The sequence below is a fragment of the Vulpes lagopus genome, chromosome 9, assembly GCF_018345385.1.
Source record: "Vulpes lagopus strain Blue_001 chromosome 9, ASM1834538v1, whole genome shotgun sequence".
Classification (NCBI taxonomy): domain Eukaryota; kingdom Metazoa; phylum Chordata; class Mammalia; order Carnivora; family Canidae; genus Vulpes; species Vulpes lagopus.
The window spans coordinates 39106131-39120101 of record NC_054832.1 but is presented as its reverse complement, the minus strand read 5'-3'; the positions used below and the strand labels follow the sequence as shown (position 1 = coordinate 39120101).

Sequence of the window (13971 nt, the reverse complement as noted above, 5' to 3'; positions counted from 1 at the left end):
GCCAAGGTTGGAGTCTTTTTATCAAATTATTCATAGAAAAAATGATGTGAGCCAACACAACAGCAGCCAGCATATGTGGTCTCTGCAAGGAGACCACAGCAGTAATTATGCACAGGGTAAGTCACTTAAAAAATAAATTGATCGATTTAAAAAATTAGGTGTGGAGAATAAAAAGGCACCTGAGGATTTTTACAGTTTTTATGATCGAATCAGCTGTAGACGAGAGAGTCGTTTTATAATGTGAACATTCTTAGTTTCAGTCCCACATTTTCTTCAGAATTAACTATCCTAATCCTTTTCATTACTCTCAGAGTCTGATGACTCTTGTCCTGGGGGGGGAGGGGTGACTCTAAGAGTCCCCTCCCAACTCCCCTGATAATGGTTTGGGACCTAGTGTGATAGTAGGCCTTTGATTAAGGAGTCAGATCCTGGGTAGACTGAGGAGGATAAGTGATAACTTAGGCAGATTTACATACCTATTTACTTTTCCTCTTTATTCGTCTCAAAATGAAAATCCTAAGCCTTCCTATTTTACATTTATGAAAGAAGATAGCAATGTAGTTAATAGTTGGAGCACGATCCTTGGATTCAAATCTCAGCTTCAACGTGTAGTAGTTTTGTAAATGTATGTCCCTGGACATCAGTATCCTCCTAATGACTACTTTGCAATTTCTCTGGCCATCAGCATAAACAATAGATACCCAAATATGGCTATTATTATTATTATTATCATTGTCAATTATTCTGACCTACAGAAATACACAAGTTCCTTGAAAGTATACATTTTTGGAGAATGATCAGGAAATGGAGCATATTATACTTTCATTTTTTTCCCGCTTTTTGGTTTCTTTTCCATCATTCACTATATGAGTGTGTACATGTATTTGTGATTATGAATGTGTGTGTGTGTGTGTGTGTGTGTGTGTGTGTGTGAATTTCATATAATGTGTGTCAGGCAGCATTTCAAGCACTTTGGTAACATTAATGAATAAAACAGATAAAAAATATTATACCTGCCCGTGAAGCTTACGTGATCCTAGTAGGGACAGCTGGAGGCTGACAGATCCTGTGAAAGGTGAAGCAAGGTAAGAGGGGTAGGAGCGGGGAGCAGGATGCGTCATAAATAGGGAGGTCAGAGAAGGCCGGAGTGGGGCCAGGACACTGGTTTTGTGTTCCGGGAGGTTTCAGGTACCACCTTTGAGAACTGAGAGCACAGAAAGAATGGGAGCCTGCCGATTTGTACAAGAACACGAGTGGTTCCTTTGTCAGAACGCAGACCAACATAGCAGACTTAAGTCTTCAGGTGGCCTCGTTTTATTTTATTCAATTTGAACAAAAGCCTTCCATAAATGCTTTTTCTACATACCCTGCCTTCCTAGAAGATGGATACTGAATTCAGCCCAGTTGGTCTGTGACTGCTGCTGGAGGTGATCACCGTGCCTGTCACATCTGTTACTGCTGTCATGAAACCACGTCCTCAGGGCCAGCGGAGGTGCTTTCCGCTGTTGGCTACATACCGGCTGAGCCTGCAGCGGTTGTGAGTTCTACAGAATCGCTACTGCACACACATGGCTGTTCAAATTAAAATAAATGACATTAAAAATTCAGTTTCTTAGTCACATCAGTCACATTTTAAGTGCTCAATAGCCATACGTGTCTAATGGCCGCTGTGGTAGCACAAATACAGCACATCTCCAGTCCAGTGCTGCAGAAAGTTCCGTCGGCATTTGGTATTTTACATACTCGTCTCTCTGACATTGTTTTTCGTGGTGCTATCAGCTCCAACCTTATCTCTTCCTTTTGGTTTGTTGTCTCTCATGGTTTATAGGTTTAAATAGTACATTTAGAATTTTGTGTGAAGTAAAGGTAAGGAGGCTCTACCAGAGAGCAGAGGAGCTTTCTTGTGTTCAAGTCCTTGAGTTTTCGGACTTAGAATTTATATTCCTATTCTGACTGCCCCAAGGCCTTTTTTGCTTGGTTATTGTAATGCAACTGTGCTCTGGCTGGTAAGAGAATCAGACTGCTGAGTTATTATGGGCGAAGTGCTATCAAACTTTAAAGGTAAGATTGCACTTTTATGGAAATGCTTTAGGCCAGTCAGCGGTACCATACTTGGAGCAATGCTATTCCAGGAGTGTTCATTGACCAACTGCCTGCACCTACGCCAGCACTGTTAGGCCCAGGAGATGCAAGTAAAAAATGCACATAGCTCCAATCCCTGAGATCACAGTTTATGTAGTGGAGGGAGCCATAAACAGGAAGAGTTTCAGTTGTGCAGGGCCCAGATAGGCCCAGGATATGCTGAAAGACCAGCCAAGATGGTTCATAAGCCAGCCTTCCCCGGGGGTGGCGAGGAGGGAAATGAGACAGGAGATCAGAAGCCAGGGAATGCTCCTTGAAAAAGAGAGTCTTACATGGCATCCTGGAGGATAAACAGACTCAAAAGATGGAGTTGGGAGAATGAGATCAACCAGACGTGATGTACCGTAGCGTGAACAAAGATGCCAAGGAGTGAACCGCATGCTGAGAGCGGGACCTGTTAAGCTTATGATTGATGGAATTTAGAAGAAAAGGGAGATTGTGTTTATAGAGAGAGACTGGCTTTGAATGGTATGTTGAAGTGATGGTTTTCAGCAGAGCAGGGGAGGGGCAGGGCAAGTGGTGGTGACGTAGGCTGATCAGTCTTCCCAGCAGTTCAGTGGTTCAGGCAGCTCCATGGAGGTAAAGTTTGGGGGAGCCGGGGTGGAGTCTGGGGTAGCAGTGGTGGTGCGTGGGTGGAAGGGGATGGGGTTACAGCAGGCCCTCAGTCCAGACCCACACACAAGGCCTGATGTGAGACTGTAATGGGGTGGAGCAGAGGACCTGAGTTCAATCAATGTTTAAGCGTAAAATTATCAGTATTTGAGGATCAATTAGATGTGGGGGCTGAAGGAGAGAGGAGTCAGAGATGACCGTAAGCTTACAGGAAACCAATTAATTTGAACTATTCTTCCTTGTTTGCAGTCCTAGGTTTTGACCTATAGCCTCTACTGGGGATCTGCATCGGCAACTGTGGTGTCTAGGTTGCGTTTTGGCTCTTCCAGACGCCATCACACTCTCATTTGTTAACAGAACTTGGAGTGTAGACTGTAGTGAAGTATCACCCTCCTATGACTTTAATTCTGCAGCGGCCTATGAAAGTTTATAGAAATTCGGCTTCATTTCTAGTGGCTCCAATCCAGATGCCAAAATTACCCCATTGCAGGGACAGCCCTTGGGTGGACCACTGAATCTGTTCTTCATTATGAACAACTGAAAACCATCAACAAAGTTCTTGTATTACGCCAACAATAACACTAGTCAAACGTAAAGGTAATTCCAGGTTTCAGAAAGTTATGAATCTCAAAGTCTGTCTCGCTGGACTCTTATTTATATGTTTACACTATTTATTTATCACGTGGAAAAGCGAGCGGCATCCTTACTTTTTATAATGGCACATTGCTTTTTTCTTTTTTTTTTTAAGTTATAAATGACATTCTGAGCTCTGAATGTTGGTGGAGACATGCTTATAGATCTGTAGTCAGTCGCTTTAAAGTAAAAGTACAAATTGAGTCCAGATATGGGAACCAGAAGTAGGAATGGAGCCAGCTCAAAGGGTCCATTATAATGGGGCCTATAATGAAAGCAAGAATTCTCTCCTACCTGCAGTGCATTTTAAAAGGATTTTCCAAGTAACAGTTAATATTTTAATGACATCTGTTAACCTTCCAGAAAAACCTAGTTCTCTATTTTGCAAGATTAAGGAAGTATTCCAAATACATGTTGATACTTCAGCTTTTAACTGACATATTTCATGACTGCATGGCTAAAGCCACAAAATAGTAGGTGCCGGCTACTTTCTTTTTATAGTTTTATTTAGTCACTGCATCTGGGCTTTGTTGCCGAATGTCTTCTCCTCGTCACTCAGATTGCTCCACCAAATTGGATGCTCAGTGGTCTGGCAGTTTGAGTGACTTCTTGGAGGCTGTGAAACTCTGTTCCCTAATCAGGAAGATCTGGGCAAGTCTTGGACGAGGAGAGATGACACGTCTCTTCTAAGTGAGACAACAGGATTGTAGGACAATTACACAGTGTCTTCAAAAGTTTTATCTGAAGAATAGTGATGTGTTTTGGTGATGAACAAGTACTATAAATCGAGAAGCATGGGAAGTCTTCATATTCTTTAGGAGTGTTTTGTGTAAAGGAGGAAAGAAAACAAGCAAGCTGACTTCCCGTAGTTTTGGGTAGAACTATCGTTCTACCGAACCTTTTCCCATTGTTGCTAGAAAAGTGAAATAAAAATAAAGTGAGTAACTTGATGGGAGTTGTCTGTGGTATAGAGACACCACATTAACTATTTGTCAAAAGTTGGATTTTTGAAGATTCTTGGCTTCTTCGAACTTTGGCCATGCACTGCCATTCTTTACGTGATGTCCATGAAGCTTGTTTAACAACATATCAAAACAGCTTTATAAAGAGATAAATATGTGTTTCATTGGTCCCAATGAGAGCTTTCTGAAATGCATATTCTTTATAAATAATTAGTGTCATTCTGTGAAAATCATGACTTCTTAGGGTGGGAAAGAAGGGATAAAAAGCTATCTTTTTAAGTAATTTGTGATTTAGTACCAGCTGGTCAAGTGAATTGAAAAACCTTCTGAGTCATATGTCATATTATTTTAAATGCCTTTTCTCTCTCTTGGGAAACTGGCTAACGTTTGCAGCCCTTGTCCCACAGCAAATCACTCTCAAACTTTGACCTCCTCAAGCCAGTTCGTCAGGTGTAGCAGATGAAGCACGTATGACCTTTAGTGTGTCGATTCAACCTGGCTGGTCGGAAGCCATAAGTTAATCCTGTATGACTTATTTCTAGGCATTACAGCAGAAGTTCTGGTGGTGACCTCTTTCGAGGAACTGCAGAGAAGGGCCCCAGAAGCAAGAGGGAAGATTGTTGTTTATAATCAACCTTATGTCAACTACTCGACGACTGTGCAGTACCGGGTCCAGGGGGCAGTGGAAGCCGCCAAGGTGGGGGCTTTGGCGTCCCTGATCCGATCAGTGGCTTCCTTCTCCATCTACAGGTTGGTCATGGTGTTCATTTGAAATTCTTTAAAAAGCCAGAATTGTCCGTGAAAGAGAAGCCCATGTGAAATAAAAACAAACCAGTCAAATGAAAATACTGATTGTTTACGGGATTTTTCCCATTCCAGATTTGGTCATTTGTTTGTAACATCTTCTTTGGCCTTTTTGGGATTCCAGGCATTATTTGTACATTCGTTTAAAAAGCTTTCTCCATCCACGATGACCCCATAACATTCCTTGTATAACCAATATGTTCTGTATTTTCATTGGAGGGAGAACTAAATTCACGTCTGTGTTTCATCAAAGATTCCTAAGGACTTCAGATGGAGCCATACCTTTTCCCATTGTTGCTAGAAAAGTGAAATAAAAATAAAGTGAGTAACTTGATGGGAGTTGTCTGTGGTGTAGAGACACCAGAGGAAGAGAAAGGAGGAAGAAAGAAAGGAGGAAGAGGAAAGAGAGGAGGAAGCAGAGGATCTTGGGTATAGACCAGGTTTTGCCACCAAACAAGTATGTGGCCCTGGGAAGAATGTTCTTAAACTCTTTGGGTCTTGGCATTCTCCTCTGTGAACCCAATGAAGAATTATAAATTTACGTTGTTACTGTAAGACTAAATGAGATGAACTTATGGAAGATACTTGATTTTCTGCAAAGGTCAATATAAGTGTTTGGTGGTATTTAAGGGCAACAGAAGTTTTGTTTTTTTCTTTGTAGTTCTGATTGAGGTAATTGCAAAGTGCTTTGCTGACCCTCAGTCTTAGGATAAAATTCAGGATTGTAGTGGACAGAAGTTCTAAAACTTGACCTGTAGACAGTTGGCCTAGTGTCCCACATGAAGGGTGAAATATTTGAGGGATATAAACAGGGATAAAAGAAGCACCGTCTTAGTGTAGTAGCCTGGTCTCCCAAAGATAGAAAAGAAAGCATGCACAAACAATTGAAAATAGGGTTTATTTGGGTTTCAAGATCAGACTAGTATCTGTTGTGAAGGAAAGTTTATTTATTCTACCCAGTTTTTGTTTGGAGCTGGAGACACAGCTGCTTGACCTTAATTAGCACCCTGTACCCTTGAAAATAATATAACTGAGGGGGCATCAGCAAATAGGAAACCAAGTCAGAAGAGAATTGTCCCAAAGCACAGACAAAAAAAGGACAGAGATATTTTTCCTTTATGGGGATAAGATATTTTCCCAAGGAGGAAGATGGGACATATTAAAACCACTTTTAAAAGTTGTGTAAGAGAGAAACTAGTTCCACTGATGTCATAGTGCTAAAAATAATGTTCTTTGTAGAGACTAAAGGTTCGGTGACTAGTGAAATAATCATTGGACTGTATTCTCTTGGACGGTTAATCTTCCCAAGAGGGAAGTCCTACAATGGCTAGCTTACTTCCCAGAATACCTCAATCACCGCTTAGAATGACACACTCAGCAGGCTGTGGCCATTCACTATGATTTCACTGGTCATGAGATCTAAATTAGGAGCTAGCCTGTTGCTTCATGAAATTGGGTGATTGCCAAAATTATTTATTTAAGAAGTACTACTCATAAGACTAATAAACTCCCAAACGACTTAGAATACTGCAATCTATCAGGGTTAATTACTTTTTTTTTTCTGGTGTAATGAAGACATCTGGAAAGCAAGGCTATAATCTAGGAGCCCCAGAAAAATTCTGCCCGGCATAGATGTAGACGTCTATTGTTAGCCTCTAATATTTGGGGTCAGCGGCTTACAGTGTATATTAAAAAGGCATTTTTCTTTTTCTTCATATGTGTAGATCTAGACTGATAATTTTTCATTGATTTTATAGCTAACCATATTGCACTGGACCCTTGACTTTTATAACTTTGTATTTTTGACATTTATAAATACATAATAACATTGCCCTTTACGGAGTACTGTAAAATCTTTCACGTGTGTCATCCTACTTGCTCTGACAACTTAGTGGACAAAGCAGAAGGGGCACTTTTTATCCCCATTTTATAGATGCAGAAATAAAAGTTCAGAGAATTGAGCATATGAACATGCTTAAGTCTTACATCCTAAATATTTAACCAAAATGAAACAAACTCTGTCCATTTGTCCACTTCCAGCTAATTGGACTAATTTTCCTTCAGGAGTATTTTATATTCCCATCTCTAATTCTTCATCCGTCTTTCGCTCTGCAGACCATTTTATTTGTTTATTTTAATAATAAATTTATTTTTTATTGGTGTTCAATTTGCCAACATACAGAATAACACCCAGTGCTCATCCCGTCAAGTGCCCGCCTCCTAGTCACCCTGACCCCCTGCCCTCCTCCCCTTCCACCACCCCTAGTTTGTTTCCCAGAGTTAGGAGTCTTCCATGTTCTGTCTCCCTTTCTGATATTTCCCACTTATTTTTTCTCCTTTCCCCTTTATTCCCTTTCACTATTATTTATATCCCCCAAATGAATGAGAACATACAATGTTTGTCCTTCTCTGATTGACTCATTTCACTTATTTCAGACCACTTTAATCTGCCTCTTGCCAGTATTGACATGGAACTCGTTAAGGTCATGAAGAGCAGCCCTGGTTGTCAAATAGAATGGACCCTTCTCAGGCCACCTTCTCACCTCACCTCTCTGCAGCATTTGTCGCTGTTGACTGCTTCCTAAATATCTCTGCTCTTTGGCTTCTACGACTTCTTTCTCCTTGCCTCTTTCTCTTTCTCACTCTCACCCTTTCCCTCTTCCTTTTCCATTTCCTTGGCTTCTCACCCTGAACTTTCTACCTGAACAGTCCCATCATGCTTGTGGCTTCAGCCACCATCTCTGGATGACGCCTTCCAAACCCACCTCTCCTTCCCATAGCACTGCCTGAGCCCTAGGCCCATACATCCCAACACCTCTCGGTGCGTCTTTCGGATGTTCCATAGCTATACCCACTTCAATTTTCTTCAAAACTCAACTCCTCTTTTTACCTCTTTCTCCTGCATTTCTCGCCGCAGGGAAGAGAGTGACATCTCTTCTGTCTTCTAAGTTAGATGGTTCTTGAGTAGTTTTTTTTTCTCTTCTCTTACCCATCATTTCTGGCACGACCATGTCTCCTAGGTTCTGGTCTCTATTACTCATTTCAAGAAATCCTCATGGAGTAGCCCCATTTCCCAACATCACTCCACATTCTAGTAGTCAGGAGTCACTAACACTTTCCCGACAGACCACATTTCCTCAAGGCTTCATGACGTTGCCTATGCTTTCCCGCTTGCCGCCTCCTATCCTCTTCCTCGCTGTCTCATTCTGTCCTTCAGGATTCATCTTAGTGTTTCTTTTTCTGGGGAGCCCTCCCTGGTATGCAGCTCCAGCCCAGGCGAGCCACCTCTTTCTGGCATTTCCACACCATCCTATGCATACTCTGTATCAGAACGTCTTGGAGGCAGTTGCGGTTCATGCTTTGGTGGGGGTGCACTCACTGTCGTCGCAACTTCAAATGTCAGTCACGTAACACAATGGGAGTTGATTTACTGCCCACAAAATGGTTCCAAGAGGGTGTCCAGCAGTGGCTCTTCTTCTGCTTGGCATCTTGTGACGCCATCACCTCTAAGATCTGAGTCCTCTGCAGGATCTTTTGCATCCGGCTGGGATATAAGAAGACAGGGAGAACTGATAATCACACAGGAGGTTTCTCATGGCCCGGTTTAGACCTGGCATATCTCACTTCTACTCATGATTCGGCCAGAATGAAGTTATAGGAAGTTATAGGAAGGCTAGGAAATTTGGTCTCCCTTTATGCCCTCTGTGAAAGGTAAACGGTCCAGTCCAACCTGCCTCCACTCGAAGTTCCAGAAAAAACATGAAAAAAAATATGTGTATACGCACACGCGCGCACACACATATAAAACCTCTATATCCTCATCATCCAGTATGTTTGTCACGTAATAGTAACTCAGGAATGTTCTGCTGAAGGAATGAACTTGTTTTTTTTTGTTTGTTTGTTTTGTTTTGTTTTGTTTTGTTTTAATGAACTTGTTTGAAACTGTACAGTCAGTCGTGGAAGGGCTTTCATGAGAAACCAGGTGACCAGATTCTAAGTGCTCTCAGGCCAAAGTATGGAGCCTCAGTATAGTAAGTTCAAAGCAACTTGAATTCTTAGGGCACTTTGCTCTGTATTCAAGGGAAATATCCAAGTGCCCAATATGCTGGGTTATAGCCTTCTAATGCCACAACATTTGTGAACGATGCATCATGTTATGAATCGCTAATTGGATAAAACAGCTCCCTTCTCTCCGACAGACGTTTTGCCCTTAGTTCCCTGGGAGGGGTGAATCCATCTTCCATTGAAGGGTGGCATAGAGATCAGCAACACGAGAGAACAGGATATAAGTTGTGACTGGTTTCTGCTTGGCCTCAAGATTAGAAAATCCCCTAAAGGGCAGAAAATGTGTTTTACCAGCTTGACTGGACACTCGTCAGTGCAGTCAATGCTATTTGTCAGCCATTGTGGAAGCACAACAGTCACGGGGTCCTCTGACCAGTGTCTTTGTGAAACATCTGATGAGCACTGGGTGATATTCTATATGTTGGCAAATTGAACACCAATAAAAAATAAAAAAAAGAAACATCTGTAAAATGCCCATTACTTGTTGCCTTCAATATCTCCAGGTTCATTGTTGTTATTTCTGTATGTTGCCAGTATTAGTATCCTGGTGCTCAAATTTACTTCAAAGAGAAGTGCTCTTTATTGATGCTTTTATAATGACTTTTCTTTAGTTCACCGTTAAATATCAACTGGGACTCTCATTAGATCTGTTTTAGGCTTTCTGTATGTAAAATACCTTTGCCTTTGTCATAGGAGGATATTTTAAGGATAAATGTAATTATTAATTTAGGCTCTGCAGAGGAACCATTTGTCTCACGTTACTTCTCAAATTAATTAGCTTTTTAGTAAATATTTATTGAGAGCTTACCAGCGCTCAGAAGTTGCTGAGCAGTAGGGTTATTAAAATGAATTAGTCATTTTTTTTTTTTGTCCCTCAGAAATATTCTGAAGAGAGGAGGATAAGCTTAAAATATAAATGGCTCATGTAATCTCTTTTATATTTAGTGCAAAATGAGTGACGGGGAAAGGAATGAAGTGAACATTTATGTAGCAGCTATTTTGTACTGACATCTCTGAAGGCATAAATAGTTTGTTTCAAAATTCTTTATGCAACCCAGGGGAGGCAGATAATTGTTATCTCTTTTACTGAAAAAGAAACAGGTTTAGAATGGTTAAATAATCAAGTCACTCAGCTAACGAAAAGAACTGGGATTCATGATTAGAGTCTCTGGTTCTAAATTCCGTGCACTTTGGATTATACCAAGTGACCTGAAGAGCCAGCGCTTTGGAGACTAAAAGAGCAGAAATCTGATGAGTGCTGGCGCATCTCATCAATCTGATGAGAGGACGCAGATTTGGGGTATACACAACAAAACGTTGAACTTGAACAAGACAAGGGAGGTCTAAAGACAAGCTGCACGTGATCAAGGGGGGAGTGCATGAGGCGCTTGGGTAACAGGGGGAGACTGGTATGGCCGGAGCCAGAAAGTGTCATAGGAAATGCAGTTTTGGGGCAAATGGAAGAGGATCCAGAGGACGGGCTGGGGAGTTTTAAGGTTTATTTGGAAGGAAATGGGGAATCATTGTGGTGTAGTTGGGGGGCGGGGCGATGTTTTAGAGCAACGTTTCCGTAAAGATGGTCTCTGGAAGGTCATCGTCAGCCTCACCTGGGAGCTTGTTGCTGTGCAAATGGTTAGGCCCCACCTGAGACTCCTTAAAGTCGAAAAGCTTGGGGGTGGGGCTTCTGGCTTAACTCGCCCCCCAGCTCCCCAGCTGATCCTGCGGCATGGGAAATGAGGGCCTCGACGGGATGGAGGCAATGGAGAGCAAGAGACAGCAGAGAGCTCGCACAGGAGAGTGATGGGACGGAGCCTGGCCCTGTTTGACAGGGGACAGAGGGATGGCCGAGCGTGCAGTCAGACAAGGATCAGAAGCCATGGATGCATCTGTGTTCAGGTCAGCCCAGTACTTAAAAATCATGAGATTCACGTACAAATAAATAGCTGTTTGTGGTTTTTTAGAGCAAAACCAGATTGGGCAACATCCAGTGTGTTCCATACGGCAGGCCGGCAGCTTGCGGAAGTCTCCGAGTCCATTTAGTTGATGGCACGTGTCTCCTTTAGTCCGTTGAAGTTTCCAGATTTGTCTCTACCCTGCTTGGTGACTGGAGAATAAGGAAAACTGTCAGGGGTCAGGAGAGGAGCTGATTGCAGGCAACACGGGCCGCTTGGTTTTCAGACGTCTTGCCTTTGAGGCAACTGTGAGGCGTTCCATTAGCCTGGTGTTCCTATCTTGTAAGAAAAAACAGGTAAGCATTTCCATCTCTCTATTATCTACTTTTGGAGTAACTCGAGGCGATTTAAAACTCTCGGCTGGGGGATCCCTGGGGGGCTCAGCGGTTTAGCGCCTGCCTTTGGTCCAGGGCGCGATCCTGGAGTCCCGGGATCAAGTCCCGCATCAGGCTCCCAGCATGGAGCCTGCTTCTCCCTCTGCCTGGGTCTCTGCCTCTCTCTCTATGTCTATCATGAATAAATAAATAAAGTCTTTAAAAATAAATAAATAAATAAAAATAAAATTATCGGCTGGATCCCCAGCAGTGCAGTAACCTCGGGACGCCTCCTCCTGCCTTCCCGACACGCGGGCTCGAGGATGCCAGGTAATCTCTGTGTTGCCCAAGTGACATGCAATTCAGAATAAGTCCACTGAGGCCAAGTTGTCTGCTGTACTCCCATTGCCAAATACACACTTATTTTTTTTTCCGTAGTTATTTTCTCTGTTGCCCCCAGATAATTGAGCACAGACTGTAAGTTTTAACCAGCTAAGGAAGCAAAAGGGTCCCGTCCCCGTGGCTGTGAAAATTGCACCAGTGCCCCAGGTAAGAATGCAGGGAGGCAGTGACAACTGGCTCGGTGAATCCCCCTGGCTTACCCTTCGGATCTCTTGGCCTCCCCCGATCCCTATTAATCGCGAAGAGCCAAGAGGACGAGGAAGAGCAGCGATCTGGTTGGAGGATGACTAGGATCTGATTAAACATTCAGCTGCAGGGAGAGACGAGTGAACCCAGGTGATGTTTATGGAGCATCAGAGAGGGAGCCTGGTCTACCATCTGGTGCGCGAGCTGTGAAAAAGTCTATGAATCAATCCCTGTAATGATGCTTAATTAATACAGAGCCGATGAACGGTGGCGTAATCGGCGTAATCGAGGCGCTGGTTGGGCTGCAGCAGAGCTAAATAGCTTCAGAGAGGGCCCTGATTAAAGCCATTACAATTTATAAAACATTCTTCATCTTAAGAAAGCCTCCTGATGAGGTTTAACAGGAGCACTTTTGTCAGCAGAGGGCCGGCTTAAAACATTCAGAGCAGAGGGGAAATGTCTTAAGAGGTCTGTTTTGGATGAATTTTGAAGCCGTTTATTCCCAGAAAGTGGGAAAAAAAAAAGCTTGTGTCCTCCCTGCCCTGCCTGCACCTCCTGTTGCTTCCTTAATGGGAGACCCTTAATGACTCCGTAGACCCTCTTGGGTTTTTGATGTCCCCCTGGTTGGTGCTTTGGCTGATATTAGCCTAATTAGCGATCAAGCTTGATTTAAATGGTCTTGAAATATCGTTGCAATTTGAGGGGCATAGGCGGCTGCTGGTGATCACAAATGGGGAAGGTACCACCACGACTGGACACCATGCAGCTGGGCCTGGGCCAGCCTCCCGGGTCAGGCCCTTCCTGCCTCCGTTCATGCTGAGGCTTACGCGGATGCACGGCCCTCCCGCCGAGAGCCAGCTCGCGCCATGCACGCAGGTGGGGGCCACCGGGAAGGTTCCCAAGGGGCAGGCCACGGGGGACCCACGCTGAACGCGGCTTTTTTTTTTTTTTTTTGTCTTTCATCATCCTTTCCTTTCCCGTCTCTCGGATTTTGAAAGGCAGATTCCTTCTAGAAGGCCTTTGTTGGAAATTCTCCAGTGCTCTTTAGTCCCTGAATGCTCACCATCCCCTCGGGGGCGTGGTAGGCACATGTCCCCCCAGGGACAGAGTCAGCTGAGGACCCCACCCCGACGTCCGGAACCCCGGTTCACCCTTGCCAGGTGTGCGACCCTGGCCAGACCCGTGGGAGCTGTGGGCCTCAGCCTCCTCTGCCGAGCGGGGGAGGTGATCGGACCTTCCTCCTGCTGTTTGGGGACGTTCTGAGCCACACGGTGGTTGAGGTGCTGCTGAGTAGCGGCCAGACCGCGGTTTTGCCCCCAGGAAGGGCTGCAGGTCTGCAGCCAAGGGGAGGCTGGATGTGCTTGGTGCCCAGACAGAGGAGGGCAAGGAGGAGGGAGGAGGACAAACCCCGGTGTCCTGGTGTCCTGCCCAGCCCTGCAGCCCGGCCAGGCCTCCCCTTGCCTCCCCCTGCTGAGCTGGCCTGTTGCCATCGGTGGCGTGCTCGCGGTCTGGCTCTGCCTCTGGACCCGACGCTGTCCTGGGGCCACACCATCTGCGTCTTTGTCTCGGTGTTCCCGGGCTGGGCGGGGAGCAGGGACCAGCCGGTTCCCCATTTGGGAATTCGAGGTGTCCCCGTTTCCCATGGTGCGGGTGGTGTGCTGCTGCTGAGGGGGTCACTGACCTTTTAAATTGCTACTTGCAGAGACGGATCCTCCGGTGGCCAGGGCGGTGCGGGGTCCATGGGGACAAACTCTCCAGCGTCCAGGGTGACAGCCAGGGCGGTGCGGTTCTGGAAGAGCGTCCCTGGCGTGGGCTACCCGGTGGGGGGTGCGGCCGCTGGGCTGCGCCGCCTGTCGGCCCCCTGGAACCGGCTGTCCCGCATCCGCTGGTGCCCATGAG

The 13971-nt window shown here is 44.6% G+C and overlaps 1 protein-coding gene across 8 annotated transcripts in view; it reads left to right on the top strand.

Moving 5' to 3' along the window:
* Nucleotides 1-13971, top strand: part of CPQ (carboxypeptidase Q) — a 398816-nt gene that overhangs the window by 121688 nt on the left and 263157 nt on the right. For all 8 annotated transcript variants that reach the window (XM_041769082.1, XM_041769090.1, XM_041769085.1 and 5 more), the window contains exon 4: nucleotides 4892-5099. In XM_041769082.1, the coding sequence (XP_041625016.1) occupies nucleotides 4892-5099 (208 nt within the window). The remainder of the gene's footprint in view (nucleotides 1-4891; nucleotides 5100-13971) is intronic.